The sequence below is a fragment of the Colletotrichum aenigma genome, assembly GCF_013390185.1.
Source record: "Colletotrichum aenigma strain Cg56 chromosome Unknown KSG_Cg56_contig04, whole genome shotgun sequence".
NCBI lineage: Eukaryota > Fungi > Ascomycota > Sordariomycetes > Glomerellales > Glomerellaceae > Colletotrichum > Colletotrichum aenigma.
In genome coordinates, this window is record NW_023500910.1 from 2,003,788 (window position 1) to 2,025,498 (window position 21,711).

General features: G+C 54.6%; 5 protein-coding genes across 5 annotated transcripts; 3 read left to right on the plus strand and 2 right to left on the minus strand.

Annotated features, from left to right (window-relative positions):
- Positions 1-65: 65 nt before the first annotated feature.
- Positions 66-1,598, minus strand: CGCA056_v006416 (uncharacterized protein; the record flags this gene model as incomplete). Its single annotated transcript, XM_037321667.1, has 1 exon — positions 66-1,598. The coding sequence occupies one exon, from the start codon at positions 1,596-1,598 to the stop codon at positions 66-68; it is 1,533 nt and encodes a 510-aa protein (XP_037179303.1).
- Positions 1,599-4,456: 2,858 nt separating this feature from the next.
- Positions 4,457-6,544, plus strand: Nlrc3 (the record flags this gene model as incomplete). Its single annotated transcript, XM_037321668.1, has 1 exon — positions 4,457-6,544. The coding sequence occupies one exon, from the start codon at positions 4,457-4,459 to the stop codon at positions 6,542-6,544; it is 2,088 nt and encodes a 695-aa protein (XP_037179802.1).
- An 882-nt stretch (positions 6,545-7,426) lies between these two features.
- mof (Males-absent on the first protein) lies at positions 7,427-9,657 on the plus strand (the record flags this gene model as incomplete). Its single annotated transcript, XM_037321669.1, has 2 exons — positions 7,427-8,785; positions 8,848-9,657. 2 exons carry the CDS (start codon positions 7,427-7,429, stop codon positions 9,655-9,657), a joined length of 2,169 nt encoding a protein of 722 aa, XP_037179851.1.
- Positions 9,658-10,483: 826 nt separating this feature from the next.
- On the plus strand, positions 10,484-11,692 carry tdiB-1 (Indole prenyltransferase tdiB; the record flags this gene model as incomplete). Its single annotated transcript, XM_037321670.1, has 1 exon — positions 10,484-11,692. One exon carries the CDS (start codon positions 10,484-10,486, stop codon positions 11,690-11,692), a length of 1,209 nt encoding a protein of 402 aa, XP_037179164.1.
- Positions 11,693-20,868: 9,176 nt separating this feature from the next.
- CGCA056_v006420 (ATP synthase subunit 9) lies at positions 20,869-21,590 on the minus strand (the record flags this gene model as incomplete). The annotated part of the gene is made up of 3 exons (XM_037321671.1): positions 20,869-20,874; positions 20,934-21,247; positions 21,485-21,590. The coding sequence occupies 3 exons, from the start codon at positions 21,588-21,590 to the stop codon at positions 20,869-20,871; spliced, it is 426 nt and encodes a 141-aa protein (XP_037179996.1).
- Positions 21,591-21,711: the final 121 nt, after the last annotated feature.

Sequence of the window (21,711 nt, forward strand, 5' to 3'; positions counted from 1 at the left end):
GAAAAAAATAAGAATGGCCAATGGGTGTGTCGCACCACACCGGATACGGATCACATGAGGATCCTTCACAGCACGATGGGATTGTGGGGGTTGGTCCCTTGGTCGGCCGTAAGCTCCAAGAACTTTGAGCACGGCGGAAGTCTCACACGCGATTGATGCGAGCTGGCAGGCCACGAGCGAATCGAGTCGTAAAAGACGAGTCGCGCGGGTGTTGATGCAGCGGCGAGACGTCGCAGGTTTTGCCGGCAGGGGTTGGACTTAAGCAGCGCGATGCGGGGCGGAGAAAGACTCAATCTCCGGACAGGCTCGGAGTTCTGGCGCCTGCGCCGGATGGGGCCGGCTGAAAATGACAGCGGCGACTTGCCCCGCTCCCGCATAAACTGAATGCGTGCGGGCGGGTGAGGATCCGTCGGTGTGCAGGGCGGCGGGGAGGCGGACGACACAGAGTTATGGTCTCCTACTGCCTCACGGTTGTCGGTCTCCGAAAGACGCAAAGAGACGGTGCGGCACTCGAGTGATTGGCTGTTCTGAAAGTGTCCCCGCGATCCGAGAGGCTCGTCCATATCTCTTCTGAACTGGGACGTAGCTGCTCTTGTCTGCATGCGCCGCCTTCGCCCACACTCGGAGTTGAGCGAGTTCATGAGCTTTTGAAGCACTGCCCATGGAAAAATGACGGTACCAGCCTCCCAGGCTCTGCCAGCGGAGAGCTCTGCGGCAAAAAAGCTTGTCCACGCGCGCGCGTTGGAGCAAGGGTGGCCGAGGACCATGCTCTCCGGGGTGTTGCGCATGCGAAGCATCAAGTCGGCCCGCTCCCGTCTTGAGAAAGGGACAAAGGGTTGAGATGGTGCGTTGACCATGTGTTGAAGAAGGGACAGGGCCTCGGATGCCTTGAAAAACTCGGCATACTGGCCGCCTAAGGGAAGGTATGTCTGGCGATAGCACGTAATAGAAGGTTCCATCCGGTTTGGGGAACCGCCGGACGTCAAGCAGAGAGTGACGGCTCTGTTGTCTCGCGTAAGATTGACAGTGTAGTTGTGATGCGGAGAGGCGGGTTCTTGAGAAGAGGCTCGGTGAAGGTTCTCTTCAGCCTGCGGCATCAGGGCAGCATGCGAGTGCCGCTTGTAGTCGCAGTCTGCCGTTTCCGAGCCGGCTCGATCGGAGCGAAAGCTCTGCAGGTTGCATCCGTCGGAGTACGACCGGAGGTGGGCAGGGCCGTGCCGTGCCGGCGTCAAAGGCTGCACATGCGGGTCAGACGTGAAGGACGGATCGAATTTGGTTGGCGGTGTCTCGGGTCCGAAAGACGACGTCCTTGTCCTCACCTCCGATGGCGTATCGTGGCGAAGTTCAGGCGTGCGGTCTGCGGACAGCTGGGTAATGTCTGGGGAGTATCCAGTCTCGTCAGGCGTGCCGTGTGTTGACTTGGCGTATCCCGTTGGAGGGCGGAAACCGAAGTACGAGTTGAGTTTACTGACTGTGTGGGCCGTTGATTCGTCTATGTCCCATGGAGATGCTGGAGAGCGAGCCACAGTGGGCCACTTGGCGAGGGAAACTTGTCCCTCGATATTCCTTCGCGGCATAGAGCGGTACATGGAGGACATGCTGAAGGACAAAAACAAAAACGTAAACAAGAAGAGTTTCGGAAGCAGAGAACCCGTGAGAAAAGAGCCAACATGGGCCGCACACTTGCCGGCGGACTGGTCATATATACGGAAAATGCTCTCCATCGAAGACCAGCCAAACGATCGGTCCAAAGGGGGAGCGGTCAGCCAACTGGAGCACCCCGAGACATGGTGTCTTGTGTCCTCCCCGCAGCAGCCAATCCCTCAGCAGCCAACATACCAAGGGCCTTATTTTTCTTCTTCTTTCGCATCCAACGCACGACACTTTGGAGGAGGAGTTGGTAGGGCTATCCTCGTCGATGGTATGCGCTGAGGTAAATGGCCCCCGCCTGACCGGGCACTTGGGAGACACAACACCATCTCGTGTGTTAGTGTGCGCAAGTGTCTTCCGCAGCCTCGATGGCCCTTGTCGCCTCCCTGCATGCCTCCCGAGAGATCGACCTTGTGCTTATGCAAAAAGCAAGGTGACGACCAATCAAGGAGCCCGGCAACCACTCCCGCGTGCTGCTGGCCGGTTCAGAGCCTCGTGTCAACCGGCCGAAATTGTGGCATTGCCGATTGACTGCATGCGTCGCTGCCCGAGGGAGGATGACGGCAAAAGCAAAGTTGGTCTCGAGGGCCTGTGAGTGGCCGGGTGTTGGCCCTCCTCCAGGCCCTTCACACCCCCATTAGCGGGCTGCAGGCGCGGAACTGCACGATATATCATATTTGGACCATGCGTGGCGGCACGAAACAAGCCAAGTCCATCCGAACAGGGAGAGCGGGGCAACAAGACCAAGATGCGATGATGCGTTGGGTGCATATGACGGCTGCGTTGTTCGTCTGACATTCGCCTGGAGATTTGTTCGCTTGCGCTGAATTCTCGGTTAGGGAGTCCCGAAAAGCGAGGAATGGAGTCTCGGGAGTCTGACGTTTGAAAAAATGAAAAAAGCGTCGGCGGCGGGATCCGTAGTCTGCTCACCGCTGGATGAGAGACGGGAACATGGCGTGAGCGTCTGGAAAGAAGCAAGGCGAGGAAAAGCAAAGATGGTCGTCCGAGCGCCAGGGTATGAGACCCTCAGAGACAGGACGAGACAATGGCATCGCGCGAATCAGAGATGTGCTAAATTAATAACCGCAGGGAGCGTGGTATATAGCAGTGGCCGTCTCTGCAGGCCAGTCACATTGGAGCTTTGAGTGTTTGGCGACGTGACGGGCGGCGTTTGTTGACGCGGTGGAGGGCGGGCTGCCATGTGTTACACAGATTGATTGCGGTGGATTCCTGGAAGCCGCGGTCAGCCGTGACAGAGTCAGACAGGTTGCCAAAGGGTGTTAAATGGCGACGAGACAGGAAATACAACGACAGGGGACGGGAGCAGGAGTGATAGGTTGCAGCGGAACAGCGGAGGGCAGCGGCCGGAGACGGGGACGGAGGGACGCAAAGTGCCGGCTGCGACAAGACGCAGTGCAACGCAAGGCGCGAAGAAGAAGCGACAGAGACAGGAGGGATGGTACGGATACTGCGTGGCAGAGGTGATGGCAGATGTGATGCGACCTGGAGGACCGTGGTTGTTTGCTTTTGAGTGAGTTGCGTTGCAGCTGAAAAGCTCCGAGATGATGTTTTGGTGTGGGAGGGCGAGAAGCAAGACCTGGGAATACTCCGTAGTGCGAGGGTGGGTGGTACGGTGGGAAGAGACCTGACGGGACCCGAGAGCTGTGAGTGTGTGTGGAGGACGCGGCAAGCGACGTGATGGAGGTGGTGGTGAGGCGGTCCAGGGGCAGCGTCGTGGTGCATGTGTTGGTGTGCCTGTCTGTCCCGTCGCTTGTCGTGTGTGCAGTGTGCAGCGTGATGGGAGGTGGAAGTGGAAGAAAAGAGTGGTTCACCTCGTGTGGCTGAATTGGCAGCAAGGTCGCAGCGTTTGCGAGAGCCCCGCCACAAATGTTTCTCTCGTACGGTTACAGAAGGCGCTAGCCACTTGCACCTGCAGCGTAACACTTGGACACCTTCCAGGAAGGACCAGGTGCATTCCTCCCATGAGGCACCTGCCCGTGAAGTCGCACTTTCCACTTTCCTCTCTCCAACTGGACCTCATGGTGGTTTCCCATCAGTTCATGGCAGGTGGGGGCCGGTGAGCAAAAGTCCCCGATGAACTCCACTTGCATTCGACCTACACTAGGTACACTGTACCTGCTGCTGCTGTTGCTGTTGCTGTTGCTGTTGCTGTCGTTGTCGTTGTTGCCGCTGCCAATGCTGACAGCTGTGACGGTGGGTTGCAACCACCTTCGCACCTTCCATCCGATGTCATTGGATCTTGCCCAAGGTTATGACTGGTCTCTTGTCAAAAAGTGGTCAACTGCGCCCTTGACATTGACATGAACGACATCGACGACATGAGCGACGGGGCCCTTTGCCCCCTGATGGAAGCCATGCGCCTTCCTCATTGGACAATCGAGCGGCTGCCTGGAAGTCAATCCTTGGTGTACCTGCCTAAGCCTTGCGAACCAACATCAGCCCAGAGAAACGCCTTGCCTGTGCGGAGAAGCACGTCGAGCATAACAGAACCTCCATCGTTTGACTCATTGCCGGCCAGACGTATGAGTATTACTCTCTGCACTTTGGCGAAATCATCGAACCAGCTTATAAGACTATCGACTCGCCTCGAGTGATCAACACCAACACCATTGGCATCGGCATAAACATAAGCATAAGCATAAGCATTGGCAAGGTCATCAGCTAATACTACAAATCCATTATCAAAAAAAGCACATTGAATCATCCACATTACACGCAACGTCGCAAAGAACATCGGAACCCGAGACTTCGCACCAGAACCCGAAGGACAGCAAAGACGACAATAATGGCCGCCGCTGCTACTGTCCAACTGACAACGCCGTCCATCATCGGTGCCAATCAGCCCTATGGCATGTCACCAGCCACCAGCATGGGTGACACGGACAATATCACCGTCGCCGACATGGAAGAGGCAATCCGGCTCGCTCCCCTCTGCCGCGAGGCATTAAACCTGCTAGACGCAGAGATGCCCCGCTTCAACCACTCATATGCCTTCACCGCAGACGAGATTCTGGCCCTTCCTCTTGACACAGTTCGCATCCCCGACGAGTTGCACGGCTTGCCCCGCCGGAAATCTACGCGATCTTCCCTCGCATCTGCCATTGCGACTCTGCTGTATCCCGCCACCCACGAGAAAGCTCTGGCTTCCGTGATCCGGTACGACGCTGCTCGTGTGAGACTGCGCGCGTGGGTCGCACTGCAGCGGAAGTACGACATATTTGCCGCCACCAAACGGAACGGCCACAGCTTCCGCGGCTTGACTGGCGGAGCGGCTCCCGGTGTGCATGCCCCATTCTGGTCATCCCGGATCCTTGCTCAGGGCCCGTGGGACCCGTCAAAACTTCCCGTCTCGACCGCTGGCCCTAGGGCCATTCCGATGCCCGTCGCCGTTGCTGACGCCGCCGACCTGGCACCCTTCTTCGACCACCTCGAGCTCGGCGGCACCCACGAGCTCGACGAAAACTCTGCTGGAGCTGACCTCGATAATGGCAAGGGAGAGCCATACTACGGCGTCAAGGGCGCCGAGTTCCGCAAAGGAGTCGTCTACGAGGATGGTCGCATGGACCTCTGCAAAATGGTTGTTGGCCCAGACCACATCGGCAGCCTGATGGACAGCTTACGGCCGAACCCCTTCGTCCGACATTTCCTGCTGGGGAACAACATCATTGGCCCGGTTGGCGCTCAGGAGATTGCCCGCTTCATCAAAGACTTGCCTGATCGCATGGACACTTGGTATCTCGCTGGCAATTGCATCGACGCCCCCAGCTTCAAGATCCTCGTCGATGCCATGGTCACGTCCGACGCCGTCACAAACATTTGGCTGAAACGCAACCCGCTGGGCGCTGCGGCCGCTGCAGATGTCTATCGACTCATCACCCAGACGAAAAACCTTCGCACGCTGGACCTTGACCAAACGGAACTCGGGGATGCCGGTCTCGCAGAGTTGTTCACTCGTCTGGCCATGTACTCCGATCCCTCCGGCCGTAAGCTGCCCCTGCGACATCTTTACTTGAACGGCACCGGTATGTCGACAACGGCTGCCGCAAGGCTTGCATCTTTCTTGGCCTCTCCAGCCTGCGGTGTCACCTCGCTTTACCTGTCCTGCAACCCACTCGGCGACGCAGGCGTGCAAGCACTGGCCGAGGGCGTTCGTCAGGCTCCTCAACTGACTCGCTTGTCACTTCAATCAACCGGTCTGCACACGGCGGGTGCCATTGCCATCTGCAATGTCGTCGCATCGCATCCTAGGATTCGCTTCCTTGACGTTGGTCAGGCATATGCGACCTTGGACCTCGGCCAAGCTTGGAACTACATCGAGGACGCTGTCGCACCCTCCATCATTGAGCTCTTGTCGACGAACCAGGTCATCGAATACCTGAACCTCGGCCATTGCCCGATCACACCGCCGGTCCTACGGGAGATCGATGCGGCTGTCTTGAAGTCTTTGCTGCTGTACTACGATGCCGAGTCTATCCTGCCAGACACGACGATCAAGGAGCCTAGATTCAATCCGTCAGCCGATCGGACAATGCCCAACCTGCACTCTTTGGGGGCACTTACCAAGGATCAAAAAGCCGTCGAGAAGGCAGTCGATGACCATCTCGAGGCCAATGTGAAAGCCAAGTATGGCAGCGATATGACTTACTCCCGCTTCATGGATGAGGAGAGGCGGTGGATCGTGAACGATAAAGCCGATGTGCGGAAAATTGACTCGGTGTACCGCAATCGCGATGCCGGTTACGCGCGCCGGCGGCTCAAGGCATTGGTGAAGGACTGGGACGAGAACGACGACACTCTGGACCGAGTGATGAACGCGCAGGGTCCATTTTGCACCCGTTGGAAAAATTCAATGGGGACCGTGGATGCTGCATAGCAAAAAGCCATTAGCGAGATGGTTGAGGAGAAGTTGTGATGCAGTCGGGCGACATGGGCCCGCCTCGGAAGCAAGGTCGCATTGACGGAATGACCTTGCGCACGGATGACGCTCGAATCATAGGTTGCGAAAAATGCCCTTCCTCCACCAACAACTCAATTGGTTCAGGTCTATTAGTCTAGTTGGTTAGGACGTCGGATTCTGATCGCATCAGTCTCTTCCGTAGGCCCAGGTTCGAATCCTGGATGGACCTAATACTTTTGCTGTTGGCGGTGTTTGAGCTCAGCGTGGCTCTTTTTTAGAAGTGAATTGACTTTTACTCTTCAAAGTCAGTTTTGACGGCTCGTGGAATGCATGTAACGAGGGCTTCGGAGAATTGCCTATCGGCGAGGAGGCTTGTAAGCAGACGAAACCCTGCACCTGACTTACATAAGCGCCAACGTCATCGCTTGGGACACGACCCTGAGAGACATCCGTCAACAATCAACAGATCGCCCAGAGAAGCACCAATCGCGCGTCGCAGGTCGTTCCAATTCCAGCGCCGGCCGCCTGTGACTCGATCGCATTCCAATTACCCAGTGAAACCACATTCTCAACCATCATTCCCTTTCTCACATTCTTCACACTGCGAGACCTGTCTCTGGCCATCGCCCACGCGCGTGCTCCGATACCACACCCACGTCGGGTCCCGAATACGCCGTTTCTCCATCACTCGCACCCCTGCAAGGTCACTCCCGCGCCCACGATACCGCAAAGTCTAATTGATCAACCACCCGGAATTTTTACCCATCTCACTCCATTACCGGGCCGATCGCTTTTTTTTATTGTGCCAAAAAAGAAACGAGGAAAAAAAAAAAAGGGTAAAGCACGCATGCCCCGAGCATGGCGCCGCTGAAGCGCAAGCGACCCCACGAAGACCCGGATCCTCCGCCCCCCACCTCCTCCACCACGACCACCGCAGCCGCCGCTCCCACTCCGACCGCTGCCGCCGTCGCCGGCGCAGCCGACTCGACGCGTCGCGCAACGCGTCAAACTCCGATCCTACCCCCTCCGATCCCGACCTCGCAGTCCCAGGCCGCCGCCGCCGAGGACAAACGCCGTCGCTCCTCAGCCTCGACGAACCCCAGGCCGCAGCTGCACAAGATCTCCGAGACGCCCATCCCGATCCCGGTGCCGCCCTCATCATCGTCGTCGACAGCGCAGTCTGCAGGCCAGAATCCTCCAGCTGCTGCAGCTGCCGCCGCCGCCGCACCCGAACCCCGCGCGAGCCGACGAAAAAGCGGCACGGCCGCTGATACCACCGCCGCGATGGGCGCCGCCGTCAAGGAGGCTAAGGAGAACGTCCGGCCAGTGACGCTCGTCGCGCCCAAGATCACGTACCAGGCCTCGCAGCCCACGCCGCACCGCACGGGGGGCAGCCTCGTGCGGCCCAGCCCGCCTACGAGCCAGCCGCCGATAACATCGCACTTTCGTCCCGTGGCCAGGCAGCCGTACCAGCATGGCATACCAGTGACGGTAACTCATGTTCCTGTGCCGGTGCCGCCGACTTCGACGCCGAAGCAGCAACAGCAGCAACAGCAGCAACAGCAGCAGCAGCAGCAGCAGCAAGCGCCGCCGCCGGAAAAGCATACGCCGGCCCCTCCGAAGCCTACACCTTCGAAACCACAACCGCAGACGCACACGCAAACGCATACGAAACCGCAAACGCAAACTACGCAGGCACAAACATCCACGCCCCGGGCGGTGGACAAATCCGCCCCCCGGACGGACCGCAACATCGACAAGGTCATCCTTGGCAACATCTGCTTCCGCGCGTGGTATCCCTCTTACTACGGCAAAGAGGTCCTCGGCGACGCCTCCGTCAGCGGCAAGTCCGGCGCCGCCACCGCCGGCACGACATCAGGGAAAAACCCGCCGGCCGCAGGAGCGGGGGACGGCGCGAAGAACCAGCACCGCAAGGGCGCCGACGCGCCCATCCTCGATAGGCTGTACGTGTGCCCCGTCTGCTTCAAGTACTCCAAGGAGCTCGTCGCGTGGTGGGGCCACGTGCGGATGTGCGAGCGGGCGGGGGCGGTGCCCGGCCGCAAGGTGTACACGCATCCGCGCGGGCGGCGGCTGGTGCGCAAGGAGATGCCGCGGCAGGGCGGGAAGAAGGGGAACGTGGCGGCGAGGTTTACGGAGGAGGTTGTCACGGACGAGGGGGAGTGGAGTGTGTGGGAGGTTGATGGGGAACAGGATGTTGTGAGTTCTATCCTTTTCGTTCCCCCTTACTGGAATGCCATGCTAACTTTGCTGGGAAACAGCTCTTTTGCCAGAACCTATCGCTATTCGCAAAGTTGTTCCTCGATAACAAGTCCGTCTTCTTTGACGTGCGCGGCTTCAACTACTTCCTACTCGTCTACACACCCTCTCCTCCTCCCAAACCCGACCCAGCCGCCGCCGCGGACCAGCAACAACAGCAACCCCCGCGCCCGCACATTGTCGGCTTTTTCTCCAAAGAGAAAATGTCATGGGACAACAACAACCTGGCCTGCATCCTCGTCTTCCCGCCGTGGCAGCGCAAAGGGCTCGGCGCGCTGCTGATGGGCGTCTCGTACGAGATCTCGCGGCGCGAGGGCGTGCTCGGCGGGCCGGAGAAGCCCATCTCGGAGCTCGGCCGGAAGGGGTACAAGCGCTTCTGGGGCGGGGAGATAGCCCGGTGGCTGCTCGGCTGCGGGACGAACGAGACCAACAACGGAGAAGTGGAGAGGGAGCTGCTGGTCGATGTCGAGGACTGCTGCAAGGCGACGTGGATTGCGCTGGAGGACTGCCTGGTCACGCTTAGGGAGATGGGGGTCGTTGTGGAGGGGGGCACGGGGCCGGGGAAGCCGCCTGCGAAGCGGAAGAGGCAGGGGCCGGACGGGGAGGAGGGCGAGGACGAGGATGTGGAGATGGAGGATGCCGGGGAGGAGGAGGCGGAGAAGCCTGATGTTCCGAGGGTGAGGGTTGACAAGGAGGCTGTCTGGGCGTGGGTGCAGGCGAATAAGATTAGTCTTGAAAAGGTATGCGATCCGGACGGGTTCGTGGAGGGGTATGCGATTAAGGAGGTTGAGGAGGATGACGATGAGGAGTAAAAGTTGGGTGGTGCTCTCTTGTTAGGTTTGGCGCTGTTATTTGAGTTATGATATCCCCGTGATTGCCGTCACCCGAGTTCTAAGGCCGTATTCGCATTCAGTAGCTGAGGGGTAATGATACTGCGTTACGGGGAATGGGGAACAACGCAAAAGCTGTCGCGGTCCAAATAACTGCGTGCAAATGCGTCGAGGTTTTGCGAGAGCTTCAGCTCTAAGGATGGCGACGATGACATCCAGCCTTCTCAATGTATCATCCATCTGAATCTGTTCTCTACGGATGGCCTCATCGTGAGGTTTGAGCCTTCAAATTGGTAACGTATGAGCGTCAACATTTGGGACCTAGCCCTGTCGGGGTTTGTCCGTACTGCATGAAATGTGTATTTCAGAGTTCCAGTCCAGACCTGTCAGGCCGGCTTGTTCGGATGGGACGAAGAACGGTAAGATGCTATTGTGTAGTTCCAGTTTCACATGTAGAGAAAAATAACCTTGTTCTTGTTGACTGGTTCGGCTTGTGCGCGCACCTGCACTCGGACCCGTAGCTAATTTCTAATCGCTCTGGAGAGAACTTTGCTTCTAAAGAGTTAAATTCATCTAAAAAGCCGTTTGGTCTCTGAAGTCTTTTTGTCATGGCCTACCTGAAGAGGCAACTGACTGCGAGCTTCGGCTGTGCCGGCATTTGACCCCCAAGCAACCGTCTAAAAAGGCCATGACCTCAGGTGAAGATATTAAATGTCCAATGAGTCAAGGCCACAACGGGAATTAAGCACCGAACGCACGAATGCCAAATATTCAGTAGGACTTCATTACGGACACCAACACCCTCAACATGACTGAAATCCACCACTCTACCGCTGTTCCAGGCGCCAATGGCACCACAAGGAACATCTCCAACGTCTACAGTAGAGTCGATCACTCCTCGACAAACAAAGGCCATTCTGAAGCAAAACCCCTCGTCTCCTCCTGGCTTCCCACCTTCCACGACACCCTCTCCCCGCTCATGCGCTGGACAGGCCACTACCCAGCCAAGCTGCAAGACTACTATCTCAACTTCGCGCGCGACTCCGTAGTCCCCCGCCTCAACCCGCCTCGCCCGGCCGACTGGCCCAAATACATCGGCACGCACGACCATGCGCCATACGAAATCAGCATCGCCTTTGCACCTCGCAAAAAGGCCAAAGTGCGGTTTTCGGTGCAGCCGCTGGTGGACAGCCCTCAGGATGATGACCCCCTCGGCCAGAACGAGCTGCGCAAGAAGCTCGATGATATGGCGATTGCATGCCACGCGGACCGGAAGCGCCAGGACGCATTTCTCGATGCAGTCTTCCTCACTGATGAGGAACAGGCCGGTCTGATTGAGAAGAGCGGCGCGGCGGGTGCGCTGCCGCAGCAAAACGTTTTTTGCGCGTTTGATCTCGAGCCCGCCGACGAGAACGGAAGCCCGACGATTCACATGAAGACGTATCTTTTCCCGCAGCTCAAAGCTCTCGCAACAGGCCGGGATCTCATGGACATCACAGAGTCAGTCCTGATACGTCTTGCTGACGGCGACAAGGCGCTGCTGGATGCCTGGGACATGCTCAAGACGTTCCTCACCACCGACGGCAAGGATAACCTCATCCACTTCTTCGCAATCGACGCCGTGGCGCCGCATATGAAGCCTCGCTTCAAGGTCTACACCCACACGCACGTTAACTCGCTCGCCTCAGCCCAGCACGTCATGACGATGGGCGGCCGCCTCCCTACCCCCAAGTTTCTGAACATTGTCTGGCCCCTGCTCATGGATATGGAAGACGTCCCCCTGGCTGAGAGGGACGGGCTGCAGAAGCCACTCGCCGAGCCGGATAGCAAGTACTGCGGGCTCAATCCCACCTTCGAGCTGGTGCCGGGCAGTGCGGTCCCGCAAGTGAAGATGTACGTGCCTATTTGGCAGTACGCGCGCGATGAGCCTGGGGTTGTGAGGCGGTACCAGCGCTTGCTGGAGACTCAGGGGCTGGGGGACTATGATATGGAAGCTGCTGTTCAATGCACATTGTGAGTATCCTCCCTGCTGCGGAAGGCACCTTCCAGAGGCTTAGATCCTCGTTGATAATAACTAACCGATCCACAAAACAGAGGTGACAAGAGAGACACAGGCATGCATAACATGGCATCAATTGTGCCTACTGGGGATGGAGACAGTGTTGCTTTTACGGCCTACCTTGGACCACGGTTTTGGGAGTAGGGTCTAACGGTCGACTGCCTGAGATTTAGTTATCTTGACAGTGCGACGCAGCCGTGAATGTTTTCAATGAATATAACCTTATGTAAATATAGTTATGTGTGTGCAAATGTGTGAAGTTGCCAACGAGAGATTTGGCCCCAAAAAGATCCTGTTCTACATTCGCAAGATAATTTGTTCCTATACAAGATTCTTACATGATTCAAGCCTTGAGTTGATCATGCATCAACGCAGACATCTCGTCTTGTCCGTCCTGTGCGTTCTTCGTCGTCTTATAAGTTTTCTGGCGTACTCATCAGAGGTCATTTACAGCTCAAAGTCGCAGTCAGCCCTGAAAGTCTCCTCCTCAACCTCACTTGTCTTAACTGAGACTCGTTGATGTGACTGCTCTCGCGCAAAACATTGCATTGGACGTGCTAGAGTGATTAGGGCAAAGGAGCTATTGAATGATATAGGTAGAGGACAGAGGTTTAGTCTTCCGCAGCTTCTGACTCATTACTACTGCCGCCTAGAGTGAGTGTACTGTGTAGTAAAAGGTTACATTCAATATCACTCGCTATCGTCCAAAAACTTCAAAAAGGCACTTGCAATCCCAAATGCGCAATGTTACTACTGCAAATTTGCATGCTTCTCCTTCCTATCTGACACAGGCTGAGGGATGTTCCCAAGAGCGGTGAGCTATGCTTCGTTCGCGCTGGGGAAGGTCAGCATACTTGTAATACTCACACGGTTTCTGATTGCGGACTTAGACATTACATGCGAAGAACAGTTAGCTGCCAGCGAGTCAACTTGAAGCAATATCATGTGTGAGAGAGTTCTTACGTGCAAGAACCAACACTTTGGAGCCGCAGGGATTTGATGCGTCAGGGCTGGGACGTCCAGTTCTCAATGATGCACGTCTGTTCTGAAGCTATCTAAAATAGGGCAGAAACTCATAAATATCCATGGATGAGCCGATCAATCTAAACTTTTCTTTCTACTGAGACGCGGAGGCTCTTTTAGAAACGGGACTGGACTATGCCGGGCACTCTGTCAGAAGCCTCGCCCATCTCAACGTTTGGTATCGAAGTAACCTTGTGCTTAGAGTGTCATTCATGTTCTTGATAATGAGTATGATTGGAGGGATGAGGTGGGGCAAGCGGCGTCAATGGCTGAAGGAATATGCAGGTAAGATGGTACGACCGTGGCAGCGCAGCCTGATTTTAGGAGCGCAAAGAACAAGATAAAACCCCGCACTCTTCTTGAGTAGTTTCCATTATTCTTGCTTCCAGACCTTTCAAGAGAAACTTCCTAAACCGTCTCTGTCATGTCGACTTACTACAGCGATGAAGAGGAGTTCCAGCCCCCTCCACGTAGGGTGACGATGCCCTTGGGTGACCTCAAGACACGGCCGTCGGCAATCCGCTTTTCGCGTCCTGTAAGCCCAGTCCTTTTTTCGAAGTCTTGGACGATGATAAAAGCTTCGATTACTGAGATTTTGCTGCCTTAGTACCCTGCTTCACCTGCATTCGTCCGCCGGGCAACCTCCCAACGGCAATCTGAGATGAACAAAGATGGAGCGAATGCAGCACCTCCTCAGCCCTTATATCTAGCTCCACGCGGATCTACGAATGATCGATTGAGATTGTATACCGAACATGAAGATGCTACAGAGAGCGATACGGAAGGGAATGATCTTTATCGTGCAGCTGATCATCGGCCTGGACCAGTCCGTTATGTCGACGCACGCTCCAGATCCCGCGATTACTACCACTCAACGGCCCGCGATCCTCCTCCTCCTCCAGCTTCCTACTACTCTGATGATGACTATTTGCATATTCATGTTACCCGGAATTCTTATTTTGACCGCTACCAATCATCCGACGACGATGATGATGAAAGTTATTACAACTACACACCATCATACATTTCGGCCTCCGGCGCTGCGGTTCAGAAAAGGGAGTCTTCCATCGGCTCAGCCACACCACCTCTGACACTACCTTCAGCTTCCGGATCAAAGGTAAAGATGATGCATGTATACGTATCTCAGTACACAGGGGATGCGTGCCTGGAAGGGCGTTATACATCAAACCTCACGTTACTTTACGAACCCAAGCAGCTCCAATATACTCTATTCAGGTGGGGGTACGTAGTCAGCGAAGAATTCTCTGCTTCCTTCCGTTTTTAGAATTCAGCTGAGCTATTGAAAAGACATTTAGAGCAACGCACCATGAGCTTCAAGGACTTCTCCGTGAGTCAACACAGTAGCATTCTATTCACTGACAGATACGCTGCACTCGTGAGCTGACAGGGAAACACCTAGGATGAGGTACTCAATATTCCCAGCCTAACGACGTCTGAGAAAAATGGCCTCGCAAAACTTTTACGGGACGTTAAGCGTAGGAGTTGCAAAACCAAGAAGACTGCTGCCGGGACACATCAGTACATCACACCTGGGACGATGGTGCGACCATTGGAGTCCGATGATCTGAACAAGTCACTCACGTCGCCTACCCGTTCTTTGCGTTGGATCAACATACCTTTTTTTCATTTAAAGAAGTATTCTTCTGAGATTCAATGTCCCACCTCTGCCCCAGCCGTCACACTCATGCAAGCCAACTTTTCACAACACCCGAGGGCAAGAGACATGCAGCAGGTAGTACGGGAACAAGGCGCTCCGGCGGATCACTGCTTCCATATTTCCCAGTTGTGGCCATTGTTGTGAATAGTTGTGAGTTTCTTATTGTTACCCCTATCGTCCGTACAGGGAATGGCGTTGGATTGCATGCAATACAGAATGCAGTTTCTCACATCTTGCACAGCTTTAGTCGTGTCTTGTAGCACCCTGTCGGAGAAAGTACTCTGCAAGGACATTATCGAGACGACGGATGCCCTTTTCAAACAACCCTCGAGCGACAATGACAAGGCACGTATCTTGGTATCGTATTATGGCAGTGTTCTTTGGGCGATTCCGCTTCGAGAGTGCCAAACATGGTTTGTAAGTCGCGTGTTTTGCATCATATTCGACAGGTTCAACACTGACACTGTGGAAGGCATTCATGGTTCACTTTTGGGAGTTCTGGCCAAAGAACATCAGGTTTTACAGGCACAGGAATCTTTTGACTGCGGATGATTGGCCAAATGTCGTTCGGTTGGTGCGAAGCTCGAGCAGCAAGGTCGTTATTGAAGCTGTCCTGAAGTAAAAGCCCGATCATTGAGATGCCCAATCATTGAGATATTTTAGTCTGACTGTTTCGATGTAGGTCATTACCAAGTGCCCCGACCACAGGTGTGTTGACGTCTGTTGACACAGAGAAACCCTCTGAGGCGACACAGGTGGATGAGACAACCCTGAACGACCCTACAGCGTCTGTGGCATCAAGAACAGACCAGAACACTTTCATAAACTCTATAGCACCGCCTCAGGAGTCAGGTGCCTTTAGCGTCTTCACGTGGTTGATTCCTGATCGAGGGGTTTCCAGAACCACGGCCGCGCAAACCGAGCTGGAACACCTGGACAAACTTCTCCGCCAATGTACGCGAAATAAGGACAAGCAACCTTACATTGAATGCACTGAAGCGACGCAGGATGAACTACAATCCACACTACTGAATCTTTCACAGATCAAGTCGATTGGTCAGGAGGGTGATCGTCCAACCCTACCAGAAGCGCTAGAAGACAGGATCGATATCTTCAATGCCGGGCTCATAATTTGCAAATTCATTTTGCCCGCACAGTTTTCTAGCCCTCTCCTAGGGAAATTCTGGGGAGCCTTGAAAGTTTTGATCGATGTAAGCGCTCTCTCATCTGTTCCCTTTCTACCCGCCAATACCTCGAGCTAATCTGGGTACGTTCCATCTCACAGTGCCCATGGCCCACTGAACATAGTCCCCCCATCCCAAAATTGACGGCACGGCAATCAATGATCAATCGCAATATTCCCCGCATACGACGGGAGTTTAGAGACCTCAGTCGCGAAATCCAGCTTTTTCAGCAAATCATGTCACACGCGCAAGCATCTGACAGGGCTCGTTTTGAAGTTCCTCCACAGCTACTTCAAGCGTGGATCTACGTCATCCTTGCCACAATTCAAGGTGCCCTGGATTACGACACTCATCGATCCCATATCAACAATGCTGCTAGCCTACTAGAGGACGGAATGCGGTCAATCTTGAAGACCTTTTCACCCTCGTCTCTGCTGGAATGGTCAACCCTACTACCAACCGAACTTCTGTCACAAATTAGCTTGAAGCTCATCAATGACGTGACAAAAGACCACTTGGACTTGATCACCGTCTACTCAGATTACATTCAGAACCTCGTAAGTCATGAATGGAGAGTTTGCCGAGCTTGGGAGGTCACTGATTGAACATGAACCAATAGACAAATCAGGTAGAAACAAAACCGGCGGTGTCTCATCAGGAAACCATCCAACGGCTTTCAACGGAGATCAATGTTGCTATCGATGTTTTGAAGCAGCAAAGGAACATCTTCCAAGAAATACAGGAGCATGCCACGCCGGGCTATCAGCACCACCCCCGAGAACGGTCTTTTAACCCATCCGCCGCTCAGCCGTCTTACCTGGTTCCTGAACGAACCATGATCTCGGCAAGGACAAGGACAAGGACAAGAACAAGGACAAGGACACGGAGCCGGAGCCCGGGTCATGGTGTTCATGAGCGCTCGCACACACGACGGCGCACACAATTAAATGCCCGAGACAGAATAGACCGTTATGGACAGCCCGATAATTACGATGTAGGGGATCACTCCGAAGACGAGAGCCCGAGAGACCAAGGCTATGGCACTAGATTATCCTCGACAGATCCCGGAGGTTTCCGAGCGCTTCTGGCCTGGCAGTGTGAAAACGTCATACTTCAGCGACTCGACGACTTTATGCACTTTAAAGATCAGACACGTGACCTTAGATTGGAGGTAGGCGAGTTTCATATAAGATTGCGTTGACTTCCATCCTGACGACTGATTAAATTGTATAGAACGAGTACAAAACCCAGACGAAAAAGGACACACAAGAACAAGCAATTTACGCTTTTACTATAGTGACGATCATATTTTTGCCCCTGAGCACCGTTGCTGGTATCTTTGGCATGAACACGACCGACATTCGCGACATCGAGTACAGGCAGTGGTTATACTGGGCAACGGCAATCCCGGTGACGGCCTCTGTAATTTTAGGCGGATTGTGGTGGATGGGCGAGCTGGGGAATGCCACTTTGTGGATTCTCAACCTACGACGGTCCTCGGGAAATTCTGGGCGCTTTGCGAGAAGAAATGAGTATCTCGAAGACGAGCCACTCATCTGGAATCCCGCACGTATGAATCCAAGAACACGGAGGCGGTAGATGTATAAAGCCTCGATGATCCACTCGGGCAGAGTGACTCTCCCTGGCATCGGGCTAGGTTTCCTATCGATTCAATACCTATCATGTTCTCGAGGGCATCTACAGAGGATCGAATTCTTTCTCATAAGCTTTTGTCTGTCGTTTTCGAAGTATCGCTGCGTCTCGACCATTTTTCTTGCCTTCTTTCAAAACCTGAGGAGCTCTCAGCTGAAGTAAACGTATAAATTGCTCTGTGATGATTCGAAAGAGTATGCAAGACGAGTAACAAAAGAAACTTGGGTTCAACGGTAGCATGCAGTCCTTCTTCAATCGGAACTGGGCATGTCGTTGTGTGTGGTTGATGAGATTGGTGTCCCATGTAATCGAAACAATATGCCCGCAAGCACAACAGCGCAGAGCCCAGAAAAACAGTGAAATGAACGAGGACTGAGGGTAAAACTTTCTTCATCTGACATGCACATGGCTAAGACCAAACTCATCATAAACTGTGAAGTAGGAATTGGTCAGATGAGGACCCACCGAAGTGCAAAAAGATGTCATTGTCTCCGTGTTCATTGTCGGTGGTGCACATTACAAAAGCGAGGTATAAGCTTTCTTGTGCTGGATTTGGGCCGCTCTTGACACACAGAAGCTAACAGCAATGCTAGTATTAAAAAGAAAGTATGCTCTGGGGCTGAAGCACTAGTGAAGGAAAAGTGAGCCAGCACCCTGCCAGCTCAACAGACGAAGCAAGTCCTTATCAGATGTCGTTATCTGAGTATTTGAGATAGCCTTCAAGCTTGACCTGGCCAAGCCACGTCAAGCGGAGCCGGGGGGTTATGAAGCACAAAAGACGGAGGATAGGAAGACAGGGGGAGGCAGCAGACCATACTATGTAGAATCTCCCATGACATCAGGCCCATCTCCTTAAACTTGTCACGAGAACCACACAGTCACCATTCCGAGTCATCTCGTGCTTCAATAGCTTGCTTTCTACGACATGCCCTTCCCCGGCAAAGCATCCACAATCACCTCACGAACTTGCGGGACTCTCTCCTTCCCCATGGGGGGCGGGGGCAAGCTTCAAAGTCTGGTGCCCCGTCTCTCCAGATTTTGAGGACGACAACCCTTCTCATAACGGTTTGCTGCGTGCCAACAAAGCCTCTTTACACCCAGTCAGGGCCGGTTACTGAGGCCCCCGGAAACGGCAGAAAGACGCGGCCGATGACTGTTACCCAACTCCTGACATCATCTCATTTCCGTCATACCTTGGCCCTCCTCCCCAGTGCCATCGTGACCAAACACCCGTCCCTCGCCATACCTAGCTCCGGAGCACTCATCCCGCTTCTGACTCGCGCCCCATAGGCCCCCTCCCTCCCTTGCAAAAGCCCATGAAAACGGTCTCTGGGGGTTATCTATCATATCAAACGCGATCCAAACCTCCCTCGAATCTCGCGATGTCTCTCCCAAAACCTCATAAACCCATCTCATATATCACACCACAACCCCCAAGAGCCGTCGTCAAAACAAAGACCCCCAAATTCTTCACGTTCAGAACAGGCATCGAAAAGTGGATCCCCATCATCTGCTGTACAGAAGCGAGCGACCGTTACACCGGCCCAAGCCCTCGGCTCTCGGTTGCGCTTCTCCTCACCAAAAAAAGAATTGGAGTAAACAGCGCAGACGAGCCACGCGCAGGGAAAAAAACAGCCCAGGTCTCAAAAAAATCGAACGACGTCTGCGTGAGGGGAAAGCTGTCAATTACCGTTCCCTTGGGACTATATCACATCTCCAATTCCCCAGCCCCCCCGGCTCTGAATTAAGTAATCCTCCCAACTACATCTCATTATTTCAACGACACATCGTGAGGCCCATTCGGTGCACTGCGCCGCAGCACAACACGCGCACTACGTAAAAACGGTGAGATGGACCCGACACACACGCAAACGGTGCCGCGGATGGGTACGTAGACCCGATTCCGACAAATGTCGTGATGGGAATTGTGTGGAGCACCCCTGGGTCGGGACCCGCTGGTCAGTTGGCCACCTTTTCCCAAGCGGCCCCGAGGACGACGATGATTGCGGATCCTACGATAAGAGCAGGATTTTTTGGCGTCTTTCACGAAACGGTACGGCGGGGTCGGTCGCTGGATCGTGGGACTGGGGCGAGGGGCAGGAGGGGGAGAGGGTTCTTTGGCGTCGGAGGAAAACAACAAGTACGTTCAATCAACGGGCGGGCGGCCGAGCTTGCTGTCGCTCGCTCTCTCAGCGATGGCCGTCATCGAGATCGGGCCAAAGGTTCGATCTTATCGCCATGGACGGGATTTCACATGTCTATCTTTCCCTCTTCTCAAAATTCCCAAAGTTGGGAGCATGGAAAAAAAGAGTTGAAGCATAAGTTCAATCTCAGAAAGCATGCTCCCTCAGTTTTCCTTGGAGTTTCAATTGAGTTTTCTTCATTGTTTGAAGGGGCGGACCAGCGGGCAAGCTGGGCGATGAGGCAATTTTTAGCGTTCGGACGCACGAGCACGACTCGGGGGTAAGGCCCCCCCTTCAGACTTGAGATCGCGAGAGATAAGGACATACGGTCCAATGGGCGGGCGGAGCCTCGGAGACCGAGCTTTATTTTTCGATTCTGGGTTCACTTCGACTGCACAGTGTGTGCTTGTGCTGCGGAGGGCCTGGCATGTCGGGAGCTCGAGTGAGATCGTCCTCTGGCGGTAGTGAGTGAGGGGGTGGGTGAGAGCGACACGTTCGCAGGAGGAGGATCGTGAAGGGCCGCCCCGTCGTTCATCAGCCAGGCCCCCAGGATTCAAAAGATGTTGGTTTGGTTCATGGGGGCAGCGGGAAGGGCACGAACGCAAAATCTAAACGGACGGGAGCAGCAGTCGAAAGGGACTGGAACCAGACCAAGCTTGTGCTTGCCTTGTGCGCGCTCCCCATGGGGTGTGATGCTTCCCTTGTCATCCGCTCACGCGTGGTGCCTGTGTGTGCCTGGCCCTCAGTAGCTTCCCTCCCGGCGAAGGAAGCTCTCACACGCCCCCTTCCCTTCGTCCCAATTCTCACCTCACATTGGCCAATTCACCTTGGGATCTCGAGCTGATCGAGGGGAGCTCCTTCTCCAGAGTGGAGATACCGTGGCCTTGAGATCTAGTGAGATATTCATGTCGAAAGCTCTCTCGAACGGGTAAAACGCCTCGGGCAAGTGCTCAGGCGAGATTTATGAAATGTTCAGCGTTTCCAAGTTCACAGCACATCACATTTCATCAATCGAGACAGATCGCAAGTGTTTTGACGTTGTAGTATTTTTACAGAAAAAATTTGTATCGGGGCCAGGAGCCACGGGGGATACGTGGGAAAATCCCAGGTGCAAGAGAAAAGTGTGGTACAAGCAAGACTTTTTCGCTGGATGAGTAGTGCGTTGCCCCAAGGCCTTCCTTTGCCAAACGGAATCTCCATCTATACAACACAACAGAGTGTGCGGTCTATGACCTCTATCTTCTAGGATGCCCACCATGCTGTCTAAGTTTTCCCGTCTATTACTCTCTCATCATACAGTTGGGGGTCAACCGTAGATGAAAAGGCGACCTGTCCCAGGGGAGTCTTGGGATAGACAGCTTGTCCAAAGCTGGCATCCTTCTCTCCCCAGCTCGCCAGTGCGAATAAAATCGCTTACGTCTGTGGGGTGAGTTAGCATCAATGACGAGTGATGGAATTGAGATGGAGTGATGACGTACGAACTTGGCCATGAGGGCAACCATGAGGTCGAAAAGACCGATGGCCTCGACGAAAGCGAAACCCAGAATGGCGTAGGAGAAGAGCTGGCCACGGAGGGCGGGGTTGCGGGCAACACCGTTGAGGAGGGCGGCGAAGACCAGACCGATACCGATACCAGCACCAGTCAGACCGATGGCGGCGGAACCCATACCCAGGTTCTTGGAGACCTCGACCATGGCCTGGGCGATCTCAGAGGAGTAGGCGCGCTTGGCCTGGACCTGGGTGAAAGCCTTCTGGGCGGTCTGCTTGCGGGCGACCTGGAGGGGGCTGAAGCCTGAAAATTTCGAGTCGGGTCAGAAACGGTGATCGGTGAGGAGTTTTTTTTCTGTGTCTCATGGTGTCGGGGGGACGGGAAGGAAGATCGATATCGACATCGAATTGGTGCCGGCGAGGCCAATTGGTCTCATCATCGGCGGGGTATGTGGAAGTTGTGGTCGTCGATGCCTTCTTTTCCTCCTCTTGCTTTCCTTCCCTCCTCGGATTCACCTCGAACGTGTCTTCAAAAACTTACCAGAGATGGTGCGCTTGGGCATGGCAGAGACACGCACCGCAGGGCGGGCGGCCTTGGTGGCCATCTGAGTGGCGAGTCTGGAGGCGAGGACGCGAGTGGAGGCCATTGTGACTGATGGAGGGGAGAGGTGGTGGTGATGGACTGGAAGGAAGAAGATAGGAAAACAAGAGACAGATTGGGGATGGAGAGGTAAGGTGGAAGGAGGAAAGGAGGAGAGAGAAAAAGCT